This window comes from Natator depressus, chromosome 2 (genome assembly GCF_965152275.1).
Source record: "Natator depressus isolate rNatDep1 chromosome 2, rNatDep2.hap1, whole genome shotgun sequence".
NCBI lineage: Eukaryota > Metazoa > Chordata > Testudines > Cheloniidae > Natator > Natator depressus.
In genome coordinates, this window is record NC_134235.1 from 172,686,195 (window position 1) to 172,709,579 (window position 23,385).

General features: G+C 40.8%; 1 protein-coding gene across 3 annotated transcripts in view; it reads right to left on the bottom strand.

Moving 5' to 3' along the window:
• Positions 1-5,107: 5,107 nt before the first annotated feature.
• SUGCT (succinyl-CoA:glutarate-CoA transferase) overlaps positions 5,108-23,385 on the bottom strand; it is a 478,648-nt gene continuing 460,370 nt past the window's right edge. For 2 of the 3 annotated variants that reach the window (XM_074943248.1, XM_074943246.1), the window contains one exon: positions 5,108-7,136. In XM_074943248.1, coding sequence (XP_074799349.1) covers positions 6,973-7,136 — 164 coding nt within the window. In that variant the 3' untranslated portion in view covers positions 5,108-6,972. Of the gene's footprint in view, positions 7,137-11,915; positions 11,971-23,385 lie in introns of those variants that run through there. The other variant, XM_074943249.1, reaches the window with a different exon arrangement.

Genomic DNA, 23,385 nt, shown 5'->3' on the forward strand with positions numbered 1-23,385 from the left:
GAGCAGCTGAAGGTGCAAAGGAACTAGAGCAGTCAGAGAAGTAGGAGGAGAACTAGGAAAGAAAAAGACCACAAAATCCTACAAGAGGGCAGACTGTGAAGGAGAAATGGTATCACAGGCAACAGACAGGTTAAGGAGCACACTGGAGTAAAAACCCTGGGACTTGGATAGGAAGTAGTCACTAGAAGTCTAGGTGACAAACATTTCCTTGGAATGGCATGGGCAAAAGCCAGACTGGAGGGGATCTAGGGGGGAATTAGAGGAAAGGAATTCAATGCAATAATTTTAAAAGGTTTGTTCAAAGAGCTTAGAATTGAAAGGAGAAGGAAGATAAGGCAGTAGCTGGACAGACAAGAGGTGTTGAGGTCAGTTTTTTGATATCGGGGGATAGAGATTTTGTGATACCGAGAAGGAGGAACAAGTGAGAATAAGAATAAGGAAGATTAGCAGCTAGAAGAGGATTGGCGTTAAGGGGACAGAGATAGAAAGTAAGGGCTGGATTTTCAAGAGTTCAGCACCCATATTTGAGAGTAGACTTTTCAAGAGCTCTTGGCTCTTATCTAGGAATTAAAATAAGAGGTCAGATTTGCAACACAGCTTGGCACATTAGCTATGAAAATCTGTGCCTAGAAAAGACAACTCAGAAGGAGAGACTGAAAGATTAAAGTATGTTGGGAGGGAAGGGATGAAGGAAGCTCAAACTGGATTTTATCAACTCCCCTGTATTACTATTTGCTACACATGCTTGTCACAACATGTGGTATACTTCATCCAGTGCACTCAATGCCCCAATAACAACTATGTGGGTGAAACTAGACAATCACTATGGTCTCTAATGAACTCACAGAAAAATGATAAAAGACAAAAACAACACATTACCTGTGGGTGAACACTTTTCACAAAGTGATTACTTTATATCTGACCTCTCACTACTCATCACCGAAGGAAACCTGAACAACACCTTCAAAAGACGAGCCTGGGAGCTTAAATTCAGAACTTTTCTAGATACTAAAGCTCATGGACTAAAAAGGGACACTGAATGTATGGCTCATTACAATATATAATGCATTTAAATCCCCTCCACACCAGCTTCCTCCTCTCTCTATGACTAGTGAGGTATTAATGAGCCACTTCACCTTGAATGGTCCCTTAAAATGTGTGTTAACTATTTATGCTATATAATCTGTTCCATCTTGTTTTTAGCTGTGACACTCTGAGTACATTATCTAGACTTCAAGAAGAGCTCTGTGTAAGCTCAGAAGCTTGTCTCTTTCATCAACAGAAGTGGGTCCAATACAAGATATTACCTCACCCACCTTGTTTGCTATTAAATCAGATGCTAATAAATGCCTATCACAAAGCACATGATGCAGTACAAGGCAAAATATACATATTATTTTTTCATTTCTATTGTGGTCCTAGAAGATACTTTTAAGCAGCTTTACAATGAGCATCTACAAAATACTGATTGGTTTCAGAGTAACAGCCGTGTTAGTCTGTATTTGCAAAAAGAAAAGGAGTACTTGTGGCACCTTAGAGACTAACCAATTTATTTGAGCATAAGCTTTCGTGAGCTACAGCTTTATTTATTTGCTTATGCTCAAATAAATTGGTTAGTCTCTAAGGTGCCACAAGTACTCCTTTTCTTTTTTTGAAAATATTGATTGTAAGTCAGCTACATTAACAAACATCTGAACAATGTTTTAAAACAAAACAAAGCAAAAAAAAAAAAAAAACCATCTCAAAACCCTCTTAGCCCCTTCAAGAAAAGAACCCAACAACTTCAAGAAAAGCCTATGTAAAAAGACAGGCTTGGTAACCAGCCCTGAATGTCCTCAAACCTAGTTTCTGTTGGACCAAAGGAGAAAACAAACTTCATGGGTGAGGTCCCATCCCAAGAATGCCTTGCATCTACCCCTCCCCCCGCAGCCAGTCAGGCAGTGCCCCTGGTTTGTCAGTGTCTGTAGACGGTCTTTCTAAAACTATTGCATGTCACCACTGAGTTCTGTGATAAAGGCCCTCTGGAGCCCAGCCTTCCCAAACAAGTCAAATCGATAGTTACTGATGGACTGAAATGACTCTGTTGTTATTCCTGTTGCTTCTCCTCCTTGAACTACAGCAAAGTCTTTATAGAGGTATTCAAAAAGGATCCCTCTCTGCCCAAAATTCTCTCTGAACAGACTGAGGGTCATACCTGCCTCTTTCAAATCTTTGAGGGGACACAGTGAGTCAGCAGAATTACTCAGCAGCATAAGTGGTCAGACAATGGGTTTTACTTCCATTGGGTAATATTTTTTATTTACTTTTCAGCAAAAAAAAATCTGAAACTGAAATTTTCCAGCTGAAAACTTCAATTCAGAAATGCCGATGTTTATGCCTCGTGTGACTTGTAGTTTAGGTGTCTCGTGATCCCATTTCTCCTTTGTTCGGATTACATTTCCCATGATGCAACATGCTATCTCCCTTTGACGAGCTGCAAATAGTCCTATCTTACACTCTCTCTTCTCACTGTAGATCAGATCATCACAAGAGCCTTTTAAGGATGACAATGTAGCACACAACTCCTCAAACAATTTACACTATGCTTCTAATGTGTTTTTTGTTAATTGAAGGTTAACTGGCACTTTCTAATTCACTTTTATTTATAACCCTAGAGAATAAAGCAAAATAAAAATTAACAATTTGGACCCATCTCAACCGATGCCCCTCTGCCCCTTAAAAGCTTGAAACAAGAAGAGCTCTTGTTGCAATAGTTTCATGGGTCCTTGGCCTATGTGATCCCAGGCACTTTCCTCACACATCTGACCCCAACACCAGTCAAAACAGACTTATATAATAATTGATTGGTTGTCAACTTTAAAAAGGTGACTACATCACCATTTACCAGTGTATTTTTTCTGACTGGTCAATAGCATGCAACCTGCATGTAGGGAGGATACTTGATCCTGCAGGAACTACTTGGGGGGTGGGGGGGAGGGAAGGGATCTAGACCACCTAATAACTGCACTGTTTAATATCACTCATATGAAATGTGAGCCGCAGTTCCAGAATTCCTGAAGTTTGAACGTACTTTACCTGTCCTCCATCTTTTGGCATATAAATACATTTTAATGCACTGCTGTAATGTCATGGAGGCTAGAGAATTCACTGCATCTTGTCACTGAGCTAATTTTAAAATAATAATCTTGGCCATTTTATTTGTGAAGCTATAGGCTCCCTTTCCTCCTTTGGCTGAACAAGCTGGGAATCTACATTGTATTAGGAGTGGGAGAGCTGCACAATGACTTAATGAGAACTCCCTCACATAAACACACTGCATGCTTTACCTTGCATTGCCTGGCTTACAGGAGATGAAGTGACCACAGGGGTAACTCTGGCTGCTATTTTAGACTTACCAGTCTTCAATAGTCTTTTGAGCCTGATCCTACTTCCATTAAGAGTCAAGGGCAAACTCACGTGGATCTCAATGGAGCAGGAGCATCTTCTTTTTCAATACCTGAGGAACAAGAAGTGGACAAAATGTTTTGCACATAAGCCAGAAGTGGAGATACTGACTTTTGCCCAGGTTACATGAAAGATTAGGAAAACATATTTTTCCTCAGTGTATTTTTGCTGATTTTATTCACCATTAGTGAAAAAGAAATGTTCACATCACCCAACATCAAGGTACATCATGTTTTGCGCAAGTTCAAGTTTGCTCTAGCTACTGGACTTGAAGCTGGACTTAATTCAGGGAAATCCTATGGCCTTTGTTAGGTGGGAGGTCAGACTAGATGATCACAATGGTCCCTTCCGGAATCTATGAAGTTTCCATGTGATTTTGGCTCAAATGGGATTTGAACATAGGTCAGACATTAAGTAAGGATAACTGGGTCAGATTTGGTCCTCCTGGTCACTACTCACAAAAGGCCCAGGCCTGAAGGTCATACTTAGGCAAAACTCCCATTGCAACACTTACTTACTTCAGTGCTTAAATTAACAGCAGTCACACCTCACAGTAGTGAACAGCTGTATCTGAGCTAAGTTTCGGACTCATTACTAGGTAGGTCTGCCTGCTTTTCTGCAAAACAATCGTGCAGAAGGTTAATCAGCTTAAAGCCAATACCATGGCAGCAGCAGGTTCCTTTCCAATGTAAGTGGAGAGAAATAAAAGCACTAGCAGCCTTGTCAGAAGGAGCTGTATACAGTCATGACTAGCTACTTACCTATGTTCAAAATTGCAGGGATCTAGTTTTATTAAACCTCAGTTCCTATGTAATGATTGATTTCTACTTTCGCAGAACAAAGGAGAGCTGTTTAAAACTATGTATCCGTTGATTTCTACTCTGCATATATTTGAGAATTGCTTGGAAGAGTGCAGTGTATTTTCATAAATAATCTTTGCGTATGTTTGGGGTCTTTTAAAAGAAAATGTTGCTACTCCAGTGACAGTGGGCAATATCAAGACAATTGTCTGATGGGACTTCAGACAACATAAAACCCTGGGGCCAGATCCTGCAAGTGTGAGCTCAAGGGTTGTAGCAGCAGACCTCTGAGGTTTATGGGAGCTTTGTGGGCTCCTAGACTTCCAACTACTTAAAGACTTTTAGCCACATCAAGTTTTCTGGTCTTCCAACATGTAGATAGTTAGTTTCAGTCTATTTATTTACAGAACCTCCTGTGACTTCTCTCCCAATAAGCAGCAGTAACAGGATTAGCACTGTCCTTGTTGAACTGACTACTGCAAGTGAGGCAAATCATGCCTCAGGTTATCTCCTCTGAATGTCTGCTATCTGAATGTCAAAATATTGGTGAGGAAAACACTTAAAAGGGGAGCAAAGAGAAACTGTGTTGGCACATTGGAGCAAATACATTGAAGTTAATGGGCCAGATCCTAAGCTGGTGTAAATCAGCATTATACTGTTCATGTCAATGGAGCTACACCAATTTGCTCTAACTGAGAATCTAGCACCTAATTCTTTCCATAGCTTGGTACACCCCTGAAAAAAGATCCCTTAGAAAGCCTTGAACTAAACTGAGTGTGATTTTATGGTATCTTATTTATGTATTCAGTTCGTAGAAAAAGGAAAAAGAATGGGCCTCAATAAGTGGAAACAACACATTTATTTGTAAACATGATTTGATAGTGTGAAATAGTTTGCAGCAATAAACAAAACTCAGTTTAATACCAGATTATCCATTTTATCTGAAGCTCACTTCAAATCAGTGTTTCTCTCAATAAACTGGCTGATCTTTTTGAACTAAAGGTGGATTACATGGTAATACCTAGCAACCCTTTTCCCAGATCCTAGTTCTACCCCTATGGTCTCCCTGTTCGTTTGGCTCTCAGTGCACACTTATTTCTATATTTATTTAGGAAGTTACTAGTCCAGAATCTCCTTATGCCTTTAACACACGAGCAGAGTGTTAGGTCTGGTGCCAGGAATGCAATACACGAAAAAAAATGACTAGGAGAAGATCTGAAAAGAAAGAACACAACAAAACAAGCAAGCAAATGAACCAAAAACACAGAGCTTCAAAAACGAGCAACCACAATATGCATTTCAACTTGGTTACATGATAACTTTTTTTTTGTTCCCAGAAAGTAATATACGGTTGTGAAGTTCAAATGTAATACAGAGGATGCTGTTTGTTAAAGTGGAAAGAAAGTGACAGTCTAGTTATAATGCCAGGCCTGTTTCCGATACGTCGGGGAAAATATGGACATTATTTGCCGAATGTCAGTTTCGGTTACTTTTCTTTAGTTCTAGGAATAACAGGGCATTGCCTCACTCCACTAATGCACACAACAAAGCTGAGAACGTTCCCAAGCAGAGTTTTCTTTAGTTGTAAATTATATGCTTGGATACTGAGGCATGGCATTTCTTCTGTGGCTGAAGAACTGCCAAATCAATTTGTATAGAAGAAGTGACTTTTATTTAATCTCTTGCTTGGTATTTATTATGGGCCAGATTCTTTCACCCTTATTCATAATAGTAATACCTTACTCTCTGAGTAGATCTACTGAACTGAATTTGACCAAGGCCAGTAGAATCCGGCTCTGTTTTAACCATAGACATAGGCCTGAGCCAAAAATCTGGATTCAGATCTAAATTTTCCTCCTAGTAAAATGGAACTGAGGTCATGGCCATTTAAAGAGATGTGGAGCAGCACACAGAGCCATACCCAAACTTCCTCCAAACTTTGGCACATGGCGTACAGATATGTGGTTCTGGTTTGGCTCCACATCCAATTAAAAATACTGAGAGCCTCGTTGAATAAAATCACAAAAGACCAGTACCATTCATTCATGTTTTGACTCTCAACTGGGCTTCGAAAATGCTCTTTACATAACTGGAAAAATGTAACAGTCAAGGTTTATTTCTGCTACACATTCTGGGATTGCCATAGCAATACTATGTAATGTAAAGCAAATATTTACACAACTAAACATGGGAATAGAAGTCAGTTTTACAATAGGCACTTCAACGAGGTTTAAATTAGAGATTAACAAAGAGCTCATGTGCTCAGAATTCTGTTTAAAATCAATCACAGGGGCCATCAATTTGCTCACAACTTTGATTTCATGCTAAACTGTTTTAAAAAGTAGCTTATGTGCAAATGGAGATCACAGCATGCAAGTGTTTCAAGGATCTGCTTCTTTTCACAGACTCTGTCTTTCAGGGGACAACCATTTGGGCAATTATCATGATTAAGATAAGAATTACATTCCCCAGACAAAAATATAGGAAATGATTAGCCACATAGGATTCTGTAATCGGAACATTTACCCCCCCCCCCACACACATTTCTTTCATACAGTAAATACCGGATTGCTTTAGTTATGTCAGCGTTAGATTCATTCTGAACACAAGGAAGAAAATTAAGAATTAAATTATGTCTCCTCCTTTGAATTTCCTTGGGAGACTTGCAGGGATCCAAGAGAAGAACAAGCAACATGAACTCAGCATGACAGATTAGAGTTAAAACTCTTCACTTGACTTCATGCTGAACAACTGCACCAGTCCTGAGAAGTTCCTCGATGGCATTATCCTCATACCCCAGTGCACTCTTCAGTACCTCCACCGTGTGCTGTCCAACAAGAGGGGGAGGCTTGGGCTTTGATGCACTGAATTCACTGTATCTGACAGCTGGTCCTGTAAAAGAATGGTCATCGGGAGAAATTATCTGAATGACTGATAACACGTGCTAGCATTTAATGCTACGTTGGACTACTTTGTGTTGCTTTATGTGATGGTTATCCAACAAATATTATATTTGAAAATAAGCTTACCTTTTAAAAATACATTTGTGTTTATCGAACAAATTCCACATTAAAAGAACACACCCGTAATCCAGTTGTATGTCATTCACATGAATGCAACATTAATTCACTCAGGGCTCAGTCCAGTTGCCCATGACTAAACTGAAAGGGAGTTTTTCCATTGATTTTAATGGGAGTTGGGAGAGGCTCCAAAACACTTGCACCTGAAGTGTCACCATTTGAAGGTAACTGGATGACTTTGGAAGTTGGCAATGGTATACCAGGGCCTTTTACTTCTACTCTCTGTTCAGTCGTTACTCTGATGATTGGTTGGTGCCCATTGGGTAGTCAAATGGTGCTCTCAATTTAGTTCCTCATGGACAAATGCCCAAATAACAACTGGCACACTTATTGGCAGTCTCAGCACAGAGGCCAACACTGAATGGGCATGAAGAACAAATGACACTCTCCCTCTGAGGCCTGAATTGAGGTGTATTTGCAGGGAAATGTACAATGGCACTTCTAGCATCTTTGTATCTGCTCTTTGGAGAAATGAAGGATGCTAAATTTCCAGATTGACCAATCCAAAACTTTTCTTCACTACAAAATTCAACAATGATTTTTTGGATGATTTCCCAAAGGACATCCTCTGTTCACAATCGTATCCTGTATATCACATCACCGTAACAGCTGACAAGCTGCATCGTGCACAGTTACTTCTCTGTTATTCTGCATGTAACACTAATGCCTCCATTTAGATATGTAAAGAAAACCACGTAGCAATTTATCACCCCAAACTCGGTCCTTTTGACTTAGTTCTGAAAGGAACATTTGCATGAGAAAGAGGAAAGACATAGTGAAACTTATTTATGAAAACTATTCCAAAACAATAATTGGACACAATTTTTCTGATGACTTTCCCTTCCCTTTTTTTGAACAGAAAGAACTCATTCTTAGGTGCACTGAGTGTGAAATCTTAAGGAAGTGTGAAGGGTAAGAAATTGGCATGAGGACACCTTTCTGCCAACTCTTAGGGCTGGCTGGGGTCTGAACCAGCCCCAGTATAAGGTATAGCAGTTACAGGGCTGCTCTAACTTGTGCTAAATGAACAGTTCCCTAAGCACTGTTCCACTCATCTGAGCTTGCCAGAGTATGGCATGCTTCAGTCCTGCTATCTTTCGCTCCCAACATGCCCCATCCCTGCCTCTGCACTATTCCAACATGCCCCTAAATGGAGGAGGATGGAGTCAGGGTCATAAAGTCAACACACTGCAATAAACGCAGCTCTCACGCTTCTTTTTAATAAGCTCAACAGATTGAGCTCTTTAAGTATCTCATTGTAAGGCATTTTCTCCAGCCTCTCAAATAATTTTGGTGGCTCTTTTCTGCACCCTTCCAAAATGTCAACATACTTTTTAAAATGTGGACAGCAGAACTCTATGCAGAATTCTAGTATTGGTCTCACCAATACGGTATACAGAGGTAAAAATCAACTCCCTACTCTTACTCATTACTCCCCTGTTTATACACCCAAGGATAACATTAACCCTTTTTGCCACAGCATCACACTGGGCGCTAATGTTGAGTTGTTTATCCACTATAATCCCCAAATCCTTTCCAGAGTCACTGCTTTCCAGGATACAGTCACCCAACCATTGTGGGTGACCTGCGTTCCTTCTTCCTGGATGTATGATATTGCATTTGGTTGTATTAAAAGGCATTTTGTTTGAATGGACCCAACTTAGCACACTTTATGACTGGTCTGTGTTCATCGTTATTTAACTCTCTCCAATCATTTTGTCATCGACAAATGTCGTCAGCAATTATTTTATATTTACTTCCAGATCATTGATAAAAACATTGAATTGCATCAAGAATAGTCCTGATTCCTGTGGAACCCCACTAGAAACATCTGCATTCAGTGATGATTCCCCATTGACAACTAATTTTTGAGATCTCTTGGTTAGCCAGTTCTTAATCCATTTAATGTGTATTTTATTGATACTGCGTAGTGCTAATTTTTAATCAGACACCTTATATTATATTACTTCTATGCCATTACCTTTATTAACCAAACTTGTAATCTCATTGAAGAATGAAATCAGGTATGTTTGACAAGACCAAATTTTCATAAAACCATGTTGACTGGAATTAATTATATGCCTTTAATTCTATAACAATTGAATCCTGCATCAGCTTTTCCATTATTTTACCCAGGATTGATGTCAGACTAACTGGCCTGCCTTTTCTGACTCCTTATTTTACCAACTTCATCTAGTAATAAACTGATACAGTTGTTGAGATTTTTTTGTTGTTCCTAATATACTTTAGGAAACTCCTTCTTCTTGTCCTAAATCTGCTAGCCATGAATTTTTCCTGGTGTCTTTAGCTTCCCTTATCAATTTTTTACATTTCATTACTTTTAGTAATATTGATTGTTTTCTGGTTCCTCTTTTCTCCATTTGTTATGGTGGCTAATTGCTGCCTTCATTTCTCCACTGAATCAGGATGGACTTTTATCCTCTTTCTTGACTGTGTAATTTTGGCTTTTGGGCCATCTAATGCAGTTGTCTTAAAGAACTCCCAATTTTAATTCTCATTTTTCTTTCTATATTTTTCTTCGAAGTCCATTTTGTTCATAAGTTTCCTCATCTTTGGGAGAGTAGCCCTTTGGAAGCACCAAGCATATATATTACTGAATGGGACTATCTTCTGTTTGCCTATATTAAATGTAAAATTACAGTCCAGTGATTAATTAATATTTAGCCATCATAATGAAGTTCAAATAGAATTGCCTCATGCTAGGAACAATACCTTTTGTATTAGAAAATGATCATCATAATTTTTAGAAAATCTTATGCTGGCTCAAACTCTAACCTGGCCTTATGGCATGTCGAAAGAGCATTCACAAGCAATCATGCTGATTTAAATGTCCAAATGTGGGATAGGAATGCCCATTTTGGTTACACATTGCAAAACTAGGCTCTTAATTATGATAAACTGCACTAGGTGAAAGATATTTTACGGAAGAGAAGAGTGATTATATGTGTGGGCATGAAAGATAACCAGAAAGAACCCAAAGTGATATTAATCTAATGTGCTTGATCAGAGAGAAGAGTATATTGCATACCAATGTCTGCTTTTAATTTCTTACAGGTTCCAGATGTTAGACAAATGATCGATCCTAAAATAAGTCTTTGAGTTTCAGTAACTACATAATTGTTTGCATGCAAGTATACCCTTCTCCAAATCCAGCCCTAAGGCCTTTCTAGCCCCACATAAATCACGCATTTTTCCCTTCCATTTTATCAGCTCTCATCCATAAACACAGCAAATACAAAATGTTCTGATATGTATAGCAAGAATAACTACTTAAGATTCTAAGTATAGTTCTCCTCTGAAAAGTGATTGTAAAAATGACGTTGGGGTTCTATATTTATTGTCTCTCCATGACTTCCAGCAGGACAGTTTGTACATTGTGTTTTTGGATCACAACTGACTAAAAAAAGGGAGAAAAAAATGTAACATTTTTTCACTGACTTTCAGGGCAAATGTACTCAGTTGACAAGTAGCTAGACTTTTATCCTATCTTCCAGCCTTGCAAATTCAACTTGGAGCTGAAAGTCAACCAGAGTTCTTTCCTTCCTGTGCATCGTCACTAGTAATAAAGGTTCTACAAACAAATCTTTGCTGTCAATGACACCTGTTCAAAACCCAAAGCCAGCAAAGGGTGTGCAGAGATGTTGCTGAGTGGCCCTAAAATAAGAACATAATAAACTGTCTGACTAAATTTACTGAAGAAGAAATACCATCCGGCTCTGTTCTGTAGGGATAACAGAAGTGGCAAGCAGCACTGGTCAGGAATTTTCCAAAAAAACTGTTTTTAAACAGAACATGCCAATTCATCAAAACTGAAATGTTTCATGGAAACGTTTCAATTTTGACAAATGTTCACCGAAAGACAGGCAAAGATTCCAACAGAACTTTTCCTACCATGCAGTTTCTGTCAGAAACCTGCCTAGTTTCCTACAGCTTGCCTGGTGGGCTGTTGGAGAACCTGGAGATTCCAGGGTCCGCAGCTCTGGAGAATACCCGCTAGGTGGACTGCCTTGAGGCTGGGGACCCCAGGACTTACAGGCTCCCAGTTGCAGAGCCGGGAGCCTAGATGCCTTGGCTCTAGCAGGGGTCTGCAGGACGTACTAAAGATCCTGAAAGCACTGAGAATCCAAGCCAGAGAGAGGAGTCAGGGCAACCTGGGGTCTTCACAGAAGTCGGGGCAGCTGATTGCATCATTTCAAAAGAAAATCAAACCAAAACTGTCTGATTTTTCTTAAATTAAACTATTTTGATATTGGAAATTTCAAAATGGCTAGTTTGATTCTGAAACAAAATCAAACCTTCCTTTAAATGTCAGAATTTCTCACAGATAGTAAATTCCAAATTTTGACCAGCAAAAATTATAAGTAGCAAAAAATTATTTCTCTCACTTATGCCAACAGTTCTGATTCTGAATAAACACATGAGAAACATAGGAAGATACTAGTTTTACATTGCACTTTTACATAGCAGAAATGCCCTATGACTGCAAAATTTCTTCATGCACAAAAATCTGAAAAGACTCATAGGACTTACGTAGTTAACTGTCTTCTGTTTTCACTTCTGTTTTTTGTCTGTGTAAATACTGATGATATTTTAAAACTGTGGTAGTCTGCATTGACATCAGTGGGCTTTATATAAGAACCATAAAGAAAGAAAAGAAAATGGATACTGACTAGGGCTGTCAATTAATCACAGTTAACTCACGCAATTAACTAAAAAAAATTAATCGCGATTAATTGGACTTATAACAATAGACTACCAATTGAAATTTATTAAATATTTTTGGATGTTTTTCTACATTTTCAATATTGATTTCAATTACAACACAGAATACAAAGTGCACAGTGTTCACTTTATATAATTATTTTTATTACAAATATATGTACTATAAAAACGATAAACAAAAGAAATCGTATTTTTCAGTTCACCTCATACAAGTACTTAAGTGCAATCGCTTATTGTGAAAATGTAACTTACAAATGCAGATTTTTTTTGGTTACATAACTGCACTCAAAAACAAAACAGTGTAAAACTTTAAAGCCTACAAATCCACTCAGTCCTACTTCTTGTTCAGCCAATCGCTAAGACAAACAAGTTTGTTTACATTGACGGGAGATACTGCTGCCTGCTTCTTATTCACAATGTCACCTGAAAGTGAGAACAGACATTCGCATGGCACTTTTGTATCCGGCGTGGCAAGTTTTTCTAGTCGGCGTTTACCTGCCACATATGCTAAACATTCATATGCCCCTTCATGCTTTGGCCACCATTCCAGAGGACATGCTTCCATGCTGATGATGCTTGTTAAAAAAATAATGCATCAATTACATTTGTGACTGTACTCCCTGGGGGGAGAACTGTATGTCTCCTGCTCTGTTTTACCCACATTCTGCATATATTTCATGTTATAGCAGTCTCGGATGATGACCCAGCACATGTTCATTTTAAGAACACTTTCATCGCAGATTTGACAAAAACGCAAAGAAGATACCTATGTGAGATTTCTAAAAATAGCCTCAGCACTCAACCTGAGGTTTAGGAATCTGAAGTGCCGTCCAAAATCTGAGAGGCATGAGGTGCGGAGCATGCTTTTAGAAGTCTTAATAGAATAACAGTCTGATGCGGAAACTACAGAACCCAAACCATCAAAAAAGAAAATCAAACTTCTGCTGGTGGCATCTGACTCAGATGATGAAAATGAACATACATCAGTCTGCACTGCTTTGGATTGTTATCAAGCAGAACCCATCATCAGCATGGAAGCATATCCTCTGGAATGGTGGTTGAAGCATGAAGGGACATATGAATCTTTAGTGCATCTGGCACATAAATATCTTGCAACGCCAGCTACAACCGGGACATATGAATGCCTGTTCTCACTTTCAGGTGACATTATAAACAAGAAGCGGGAAGGATTATCTCCTGCAAATTGTAACCAACCTTATTTGTCTGAGTGATTGGTTGACCAAGAAGTAGGACTGACTGGACTTGTAGGCTCTAAAATTTTACATTGTTTTATTTTTGAACGCCTTTTCTTGGTACATAATTCTTCATTTGTAAATTTAATTTTCATGATAAAGAGATTGCACTACAGTACTTGTATGAGGTGAATTGAAAAATATTTTTTTTTATTTTTACAGTGCAAATATTTGTAACCAAAAATAAATATAAAGTGAGCACTGTACACTTTGTATTCAGTTTTGTAATTGAAATTAATATATTTAAAAATGTAGTAAACATCAACAAATATTTAAACTAAATGGTATTCTATTGTTTAACAGCATGATTAATCACACAATTAATTTTTTTAATCGCTTGACAAACCTAGTACTGACATTAAATAATATTTGTTGTTATTATTATTATTTCCATAGTGCCGAGGGGCCACAGTACATGCTAGGCACTGTAGAAACAGACACCAGAAAGACAGTAATCAGTTTGATGACAAAGGAGTTTAAAGGTATTCCTTAATCCCAGACACAATCTAGTCATCATACGAGATTTTTACAAAAACAATATTCTTTGGTGCAAAAACCCGCTACATTTCTGAGCTATTCTTAAAAGTGGCTGCATGCCTGATTTCAAGAAATTGTATAAATGCATTTATTTTACATAAAAACAGGCAAATTATATACTTAAAAGTTTCATGTGATTCTGCAGATTACTCTAAAATAATTCAGGAAAACTGGTACCAAACCAGAAATTCTAAAGCCAAACCAGATATAAGCAACACTAAATTGTAATATATACCAAGTTATAGCATTTTTAAGGATAAAAGGCGGCGCTTTCCTCTAATTTGTAAATAGGGACTTCTATTCTCTTTTGCTGTGCAGTCAAATTGTAATCTAAGAATTTGTAAAAATCAGATGTTCAGTATAGAGAAAACCAATATATCTCAGTATCTTCTATAGAAAGTTACATTACAGACTAGGACTACACAAGAAAATTACACAGTAACCATAAAATATATGCATTCCTTGATCAGTTATTATTTGGTACATCATTAGTCATATGGCATTGCATTTTTATATTGTTCTAAATTTAGCTACATCCATTCACAGGGGCTACCTATGATCTATCATTAATGATCCCATGTTCTTTCCTCATGTAAAATTCCACTTGACTTCAGTGTCAGTTAAGAGTGGGTAAAGGCTGCAGAGTTAGGCCTTAGCAATCCTAGAATCCTAGTGGACATCGTTGCCAACTCTTCAAAGAACTAGATTCCAGAAATCAGACCATCAAATGCTATACAAATGTTAATTAAACTCACCTCTGAGGTAATGATTACTACCCCTTGAGGCACAAACAGGTGAATTGTCTTGATCAAGGTTACACAGCTTCAATGGGTGCTGTGTTGGTGGGTTGCTGTGCCCAAATGCAGCAGAATGGACACACTGGATTGAGGTCCAAAAGGGAGCTGCAAGTAGAATACAGGAATCCTGACTCCCAGCCCCTTGCTCTAATCACTACACTACACCTCAGTGGACTAGTATTGTGTAATAAATGGACAAGACCACGTGAAGAAAAGAGTGAAGTAAAAAGAGTTGCTTAGAGTAGACTTTCTTTTTTCTTTTAAATTAGGATTTAGGTGCCACATTTTCAGCCTCATGTAAACACAAACTAACCATTTCTTTTACTACATCTGAAATTCTGCACTACAGCTGCTTTATTTTGACTTCTTTGGCACATTGCTAAGATATACGCTGAAGATACTGCTTAATCTTCAAGGCTTAATAATGCAACAATTAGTCAAGCTTTTATATCAGTTAAAATTACGATAGCTACAGTACTAAGCTGTCTCACAGTCCTCCCCAGTACTTGAACTCAACATCACCATAATAAATTCTATTTATTTGACGCCTATCTGCCATAGAATTCCAGGCGCCAAACAAAGCAATAAAGTTAAGACACATCAAACACATTAAAACATAAGATAAAAACAGATAAAACCACTGAAACATCATCATACCATAGAAAGGGCCTTAGAGATTTAAAATTAAGTGTCTATTCAAAAAAGGTTAAATATGTGGCACTCCTTGGAATTTGTCACAGGGCATTTCTGAGATGAAGGACTGCAGAAGCAAAGATAAGACCTGTCTAAGTCATAGTTTGAGCACCAAAAGCTCCATTTACCTGTATTAGTGCAAGCAACAAGAGATAAAACCCTTCGCCATTCTGAGCTGGTACACTATATAGGCTGCTGGATGCTCAGTAAGATAATTCTGACTCAATTTATTACTGGTATTAGAAGTGAAAGTTAGATCCTTAAATTGAAATCCCTTCAGAGATGCAGAGCAAAGTACATAGTAGTTAATAAACAGAATCACCTTCATTTCTTCCCAATAAGTAACCATGCTGTAGCATTTTGCACCAGCCACAGGCACCGTATAAGAATTTTTCTGCAGCCCAGGATACAGCATATTGAAGTAGCCTCAATTGCACAAAGGCAAACATAACTGAAAACCACAATGCCACAACACCAAACCACGAGCGAGAACTGTACAATAGCAAGCATAATGAATATTCAGCTCAGGTATGGGCTACAGTCTGACAATATTTTTGAAGATGGTAAAAATCAGCCTTGACTGCATTTCAGTATCTAACATCTGCCCATGATCTAGATATTATACTGCCTTTGTTTCATATTGATGACCCAAACCTTACAGAAATATAAGAGAACTAAAGCCAAAACAGGCTTGAGGAACACTACACAAAATTCCATGACAGGACTGTAACACCATGACACTACACAGGAAAGCAGGCCTCTTCCACAGAATCACCTTAATGTCAGGTTTTAGAACCTTGCACTAAGACAAATAACTTCATAACTCAACAAATAACTCATGCTGGAAGGTGGGTCCCACTAACTCCAACCCAGGATGTAAGAGGAGTCAGAGCGTTTTTGAAGCAAAGCAAATCAGTGCCTGGGACAGCCAAGCTTAAGAAAATATTTAGGTTGAGGTTTGTGATTATTTGTTATTATTTAACCGAGCAATAAGGACAAAGGCAAGAGAGGGCCAGATCTGGTCCACCAGGCCTTCTGTTTGGCCCACCAACCTGTTCCATCCTGCTTCTTGCTAAGGGCTCCGCTATAGGGATGGTCCCACTACCTGGCTCTGGCTCACCCTCGGCTCCAGCCCCTGCACTCTCTGCTGGTCCCAGCTGCACCACCCCCAAGTTGACCCATCTCTGAGTGCTTTCCCCTAGCCTCCACCCAGGCAGGCACCTACTAGCTCGGAGGACGCTCTGCAGCCATGGTGAGAAAAGGGCTGCGTGGCAGGGGAGCACAGGGGACAGAGCCACCAGCAGCCCCTGGCCAGCTAAAGCCAGGAAGTGAGGCCACCCTTACAATGGCGCCCCCAGCAGGTAGCAGGAAGGAACAGCTGACACCCAGCAGGCCAAACAGAAGGCCCTCACTGAAGGCAGCTCTAGCAATCCCTTGCCAAGTGGCCCCTTTCCTGCCCCGGGCCCCTACTGCAGAGTGTCCTCTGAGCTGGCAGGTGCTGGCCTGAGGAGGTGAGGTAGGATGGGGAGGGGCGCTAAGGTGTGGGTCAGAGCATGATGATGATGATGATGCAGCTGGAACTGGACAGCAGAGCTCAGGAGCTGGAGTTGCCAGGAGCCTGAGGCAGAGCCAGAGCTGAGTAGAGGGGCCATCCTTAGTCAGAGCTGGAGCCAAGTAGCAGGGCTGTCCTTACAACAGACTCCAGCTGGGAGAAGGAGCCGGGTTCAGGCAGGAGGAGGCAGGGACAGGATGGACTCTGCGGGGAGTGACCCTCTGCTGCCCTGTGCCTCTCCCAGCTCCCCCACTGCTCCCCTCTTCCTCCCATCTCTCCTCCTCAAGCAGCACTAAGGAGGCTCTTGTCTCCTGCAGCTACTCCCCTCCCTCTCACCACCTTTGGGACTGAAAATCCTGACTACCCAAATGTGCATGAGGGACACACTACTCATTCGGATAATCAGGATTTTCAATTAATTGGAATTCGGATAAACAGACTTTACCTATACATAGCATGATGATAAACTGAAGGAAAACAAACTGAAGTGCATTTCCAAACATGTCCCTGATTGGCCTAGCAGTCTGCATGCCATGCAAAAGTCAGCCAAAGTGCCATCTTTGGCACACGTGGCATAAATTGCCAATCCTTGCCAGCTAGGTGAAGAATTGGTGTGCTTTCATTAAAGAGCAAGCACCTGGCAAGCCTTTTGGCCATGCAAGATTTGGACATTGCCTTATCTGGACACCCAGAAAATGTAATTGAATACCATTGAGCTAGAGTATCAGAATCTGCAGAAGAATCTACCAACTGCAAAAACTTCCTCATTACTCTGCTTGCACAGAGTGAGCACAGCATTTAAGACACTGACAAGGTCAGTCTCAGCTCGGTATCCACAACAAAAGCCCAGTGAAAACTGTCATCTATCTATATATGATTTCTGTCTACACGTCCCTCAACTTCACACTTAACCTTGACCAAACAAATTATTAACTTATAAACAAATAAGCTTATAATTTCCAAAACAACAAACTTGCAGGATGAAACACTTTTCAGTAAATGAACCCGAATCATGCTTGCACCAGAAATTAAAATCCTCAAGATTAAGGACCCACAGGAAGTCCAATATCACAACTGGGATGAATTCATCAAACTGTTAAAAAAAAATTCCCAAATCCTATGTAGTGGTCTCAACACCAAGAATTTCTGAAATTTTGGTTTAACATTTTATGCAAGGGACAGGTTTCAGTGGGCCTCATAAACACTGACCACTGTTGGAAATGTAATGCCTTTGGTGTCCCTGTATCAAGAATTTGGTATGAGGTGGGTCAAAGGACCAATTTCATATTGGATGCTAAATTGGAGCCCTCCACCCTAAGTTTTGTTCCTAGATATATTCCTGATACATGGAGGTTACCTGGTAACAAGATGATGTGATTCCATCGTGTAGCTTTGGTTGTTAAAAAATTAATCCTGAAAAAAAGGAAAAGTCTCTCTCCACCAAACATTGACGACTGGCTCTGTGATATGGCTGACCTCAGAGCTAATGAACGACCAGGATTCCACAGAAAGGGCGTGCCCAAAAAATTCAAAATGGCAGATGTTTAAGAGGTCTATGATTAATGCAGATCCTGCAGATAGATATATCACTTCCACTCCCCGTCCTTTATCCTAACCCTCTTTACTTACATTATGTATTATGATGAATCTTGTACTTTGGTATATTTGTTGTATTTGAAAAAAAAATAAAAATGACAAATAAATAGGAATAGATGCTCAGTGCAAATAATTTACCCATGTTGGGCACATTCTCCACACTCAGGAATGATTGCCAAACAAATGGATAACCATATCATCCACTTTTCAGACATGAATGATAGATTAATTAAAAAATCTTGGTTGGGACCAGATGGAAGACACTGGGCATTCAAAGTAGCTCAGAATACTGAAGACTCACCCAGACTAAGCTTGGGTGCCAGAACATGTCTTTTTTTCATTCTCAGCTCTGGGCTTTTTTCTTTGTCGACCGTAGAGTTGAAACCCACTCTCTGACCAAATCCATCACATCTTTACACTCACTGCCTTAAAATTCACTTATTCCAAAAGTCCTTCCCCTTTAGTCCTCTTCTTAGGCAAATGCTATCAAACTAGATCACTGAAAATCTCAAACCCCTGAACTGAGTGGATGTGAAATCTGGATGCAAATTTAGTGTCTTGCACCCATCTCTAATATCTACTGAGTATGGATCACTGGTCCCCAAACTGTGGGGCACACCCCCCTAGACAAACATTCGGGTAGGGGGGAGGGCACGCAATGGAGTCCAAGCCAGCCCACAGAGGGTGGGGAGGGAGTTCCACACAGCTCCGCTCTGCGCCCAGCCCAGCTCCAACCCCAACTGCAGCTCCACTACACCCCGCCCCCTGCCCAACTCCAGCCCCAGCCACAGCTCCACTCTGCCCCCAGCCCAGCTCTGCCCTCATTCCCTCTCTGCCCCCTGCCCAGGTCCACCTCTAGCCCCACCTGCTCCCCCATCCCCAGTTCTGCCTCTAGCTCTGCCTTCAGCCCAAGCTCCACTGCGGAGGAAACCTTGGCTGTACAGTAATTGTCGGGCAGGGGGCGCAGCCAGATAGTACTGGTAAGGTGGGGTATGACAGAAAAAGTTTGGGCACCACTGTTATAGATTGTTCAAATTGCAAAACCATAATTAACAACACAGCGTTACTTGAAAGAGACAAGTGAATCATGAGTTCTGATGCAGCTAGCATTGGTCATGGTCAGACACAGGACACAAGGTATCAGACTAGCTAGTCAGATCATTTTTGGATGCCTCCATCACACAAATTTCAAGACATCCATAACACCACGACCAGACATGAAATACCAGCAGTTATATACAGTATGCATTGTGGTACCATCCATAAATAATACTGAACTGTTTCAAAAGTCATCAATTTATAAACACCTTCAGGTTTTTTTTTTATTTTTCCTCCTTGATAAAGACCTTTTTGAATGAAATGTCAGGATTTTTGCCTGTTGTAGCAAATAAACATATTACAGTAAGTTATTAACTATGTTACTTGCTTTTGGTTCAAATATGTCAAAGTAATTTCCTGTGAAAGCCGGACTTTGGTATATTGATTTTATGTCAAAAAACTTTCAACAAATACCATACACACACACATTTTTAAAATATAATTTAATTGCAGAAGTGACACAGAAGCACTGTTAGTTTTTTGAAATTGTTCCTTACAAGTGACCTGCAAAGGAAAAACAAATCGGATTTTTGCCTTTTTTGAAGATGAGCTAGAAGTTTTGGGATTTTTGTCAAAGAAAAAAAAAACTTCTCCTTTTTGTTTAGATTAGAAATTATTATTTTGTTTATGATAACATCTAGGGATCCCATTGAGAAACTGAGACAGTTCCATAAAACATTTCAATGTTGAAGAAATAGCATTTTCTGACAGAAAAAAGTTTAGTCAATTTTTTCAATCAGCTATAGTCTTCATCTGTATAGCAGCCAACAAATTCTGATCATTCCAAGTCTTCACTGTAAATGACAATCCGCCAACCTATCCAAATATGAGTTTCATGGAAATTCTTGGAACTGTATGTCCAAACAAGACAACTGAATCTGACTGAGCAGCACTCACTCTTCCATACAGGGTGGATTGATTTAAAATCACCAAATAGAAAGCCTCAATTTAAATGATCAATTTTAATTGACTTTCCCATTTGTACTTCAGTTATAAAGAAAGGTGCATTCCCATTGGTAGATATAACCATTAAAATATGTTGATTTACAACTAAATAGAGCCTTAACACTAGGCTTGGTACATCTTTTTGCTTTTTTTGCTATTTCAGTGACTGAAGATGATGCTGATGACAGTATTACGCCTTGTGAACTAAAAAGGCCAATATGCAAGTGACAGTCCTTTCCGCATGAAGTGCATAGGTAGCTTAATGCCAAGGAAGAGATCACAATTTGTGCATGCTGAGTCTGCTGCTCTTTATGACTTGGCCTCTTTGCCTCAAGGTCCATACGGTGATTAATCTCAGACTGGGTAACTCCATTGTTGACTGTTGCTGGCCAGCGTGATCTATCTGTTGTTGTTAACTCCCAGCTGTCAACGTTGCACTCTTTCAATTTATGCTTCAGTGCGTCTGTGACGGGGCATTTGCCCCACACTGGCCTGTAAGGGGTGAATGTAGTCTTAGGGAGGCTGCACAGAAAGCAGCCAATAGAAGAGGGGTTGCGAGGAGCAGCCAATCAGGGCTGGGCAGGCCCATATAAGAAAAGCTGCAGAGCAGAGCAGCTTCAGTTGCTCCCAGGATGGAGGACTGGCTGCCTTGCAGGAGGAAGAATCTTGGCGAGAGCAGTGCTGGGCAAGATTAGGGAATGAGAGAGAGCTCCTGGCTGGCTGCAAAGACTGGCATGCTGAGGCTCTGAGGTAAAGGCTGAAGAAGGTGCTAGCGCTGCAGGAAGTGGCCCACAGAAAGGTACTGAGAGTTTGGAGGGTAAGCATCATGTGGCTACCATCTACAGGGTCCCTGGGCTGGGACCTGGAGTAGTGTGGGGGTCTGGGTTCCCCCCCTCCATCCCCACTTGCCACTGGGGAAGTGGCTGGACTGTCAGACTGCGTTACGTTCCCCCAGAATGGGGGAGCACAGAGTGCAGCACAGCAGGAGGGCTGTGTCCTGAAGAGGACATTGTGGTCCTTGGAATGACACAGGTCCAGGAGCAGATGTGACATCACCAGAGGAAGGTGCACTGGCTAACAGAGCTAATCCCCAGGACAGCCATTAGAAGGTACTGCAGTGGTGAGTCACACCATGTCACAGTGTCCGTGAAGTATTTCTTCTGCACACCTTGTATGCAGTTGCCCACTTTAAGTTTGCCATACAGCAACTGCTTTGGCATTCTGGTGTTGTCCATTCTCAACACATGACCAGTTCAGTGTAACTGATGTGATAAGCATAGCTTCAATCCCTGTGGAGCAACTACATTCCAGAACCTCATTATTGGTAGCTTTATCCTGCCATTTGTTGCTCAGCGTGGCATGCAGATGTCGTAAATGGAATTTATCTAGAGCTTAATGTGATGCCTGTAGTAGGTCCAGGTCTCATATGCATACAACAGGTTGAACAGGACAACTGCTTTAGACTTTTACCTTGGTTTGAAGCTTACTACCATTTTGCTGCCAGACTCTGCCTGATTCTCTGCCAAATGATGAACTGGTTTGTTGACATGACTTATCAGCTCCTTGTCTATGGTAATATCATTTGACAATATAGCAGAATCTGTAACAGCATTCAGCTGTGTGTTGCTGATGATGTCTCTTGGTTTTGTGTAGGTGTTGTGGGGCATGAGTGCCCTGTCCCATTTTGGGGTGGAGTAAGGGTTGCTATAGCCTCGCAGCCAAGTCTGTGTGACCACTCTGGGTCTTGGGGGTAGTGTGGTCTGATGGCCAAAGTCAACACGGCTGCCCTTCTTCCGGGGTGGGGTAGCTTTATGACCGGAGTCAATATAGCTGCCTACTCTACTGGGGCTGTGTGGCCTAGCGGCCTGAGTCAATAGGATTGGTGAGGTGGGATGCTGCCCCAGGATTGGCGGGGGCCAGGGTAGGGGGACCCGGGCTCTCCACTCCACCAGGTCCCAAACCCAAGGCCCTGGCGGTGGTGGGGTTGCCCGCTACCAGCTCAGCAGGGATCCTGCCAAAACATGCCAAGTTAGTCTCCGGTTCTATAACCGATTCTTCGCAAATTTTCCCTGGGTCACTTTCTACCCATTTCTCTGCGGTGTGCCACCTTGGGGTTCCCATGGTCAATCCTTCTTCTGGGGCACCCAGACTCAGGGGTTCATGGGTCATCACCATCCAGCTGGCCTCTGCGTCCTGAAGTGCCAGTGGTCCTTCCGTAGGGGCCTGCAGCGCACCTCCTTTCTCTCCAGCTGTCAGCCCTGAATGAGCTGGGCTGCTCCCTTTTATACCTGGTCTCCAGCCAAAGCATTCCCAGCAGGGCTGAGGGGGCATGGCCTCCTCTCTCCAGAGAGAGGAGTTAACCCCTGCAGTACCAGTGAGGGGCATCTGCGCCCCATAACAGTAGGGATTCCCTGAAGCAGATTGATATATCCCCTCTGTCTTTTTTTCAGACTGTCATTCCATATCTTTCTGCAGACTCTGTGAATCTGTCTGTAATCAGTATTTCTTCTAGAGTATGTGCCTCTAGAGCACAGCCATCATCATAAAGCAGCTCATGAACAATTGCCTCAAACACCTTCATGGAAGATCACAACTGGTTCTGACTAAATAATTTTTTAGCAGATCAGAAATGTGTCCTGATACCGACATTTTGGTCTCTTGTAGCATCATTGGGCACTGATACATAGCAGAGATTAAACAAGAGTGGATCAATTACGTAGCCCTGCTTCATACCATTAGCAATAGGAAATGGGTCAGACAGAACATCATCTATGCAGACTTGTCCAAACAGTCCATCATGAAATAGCCTCAGAATGTTGATGAATTTTTCTGGGAGATCAAAGTCAC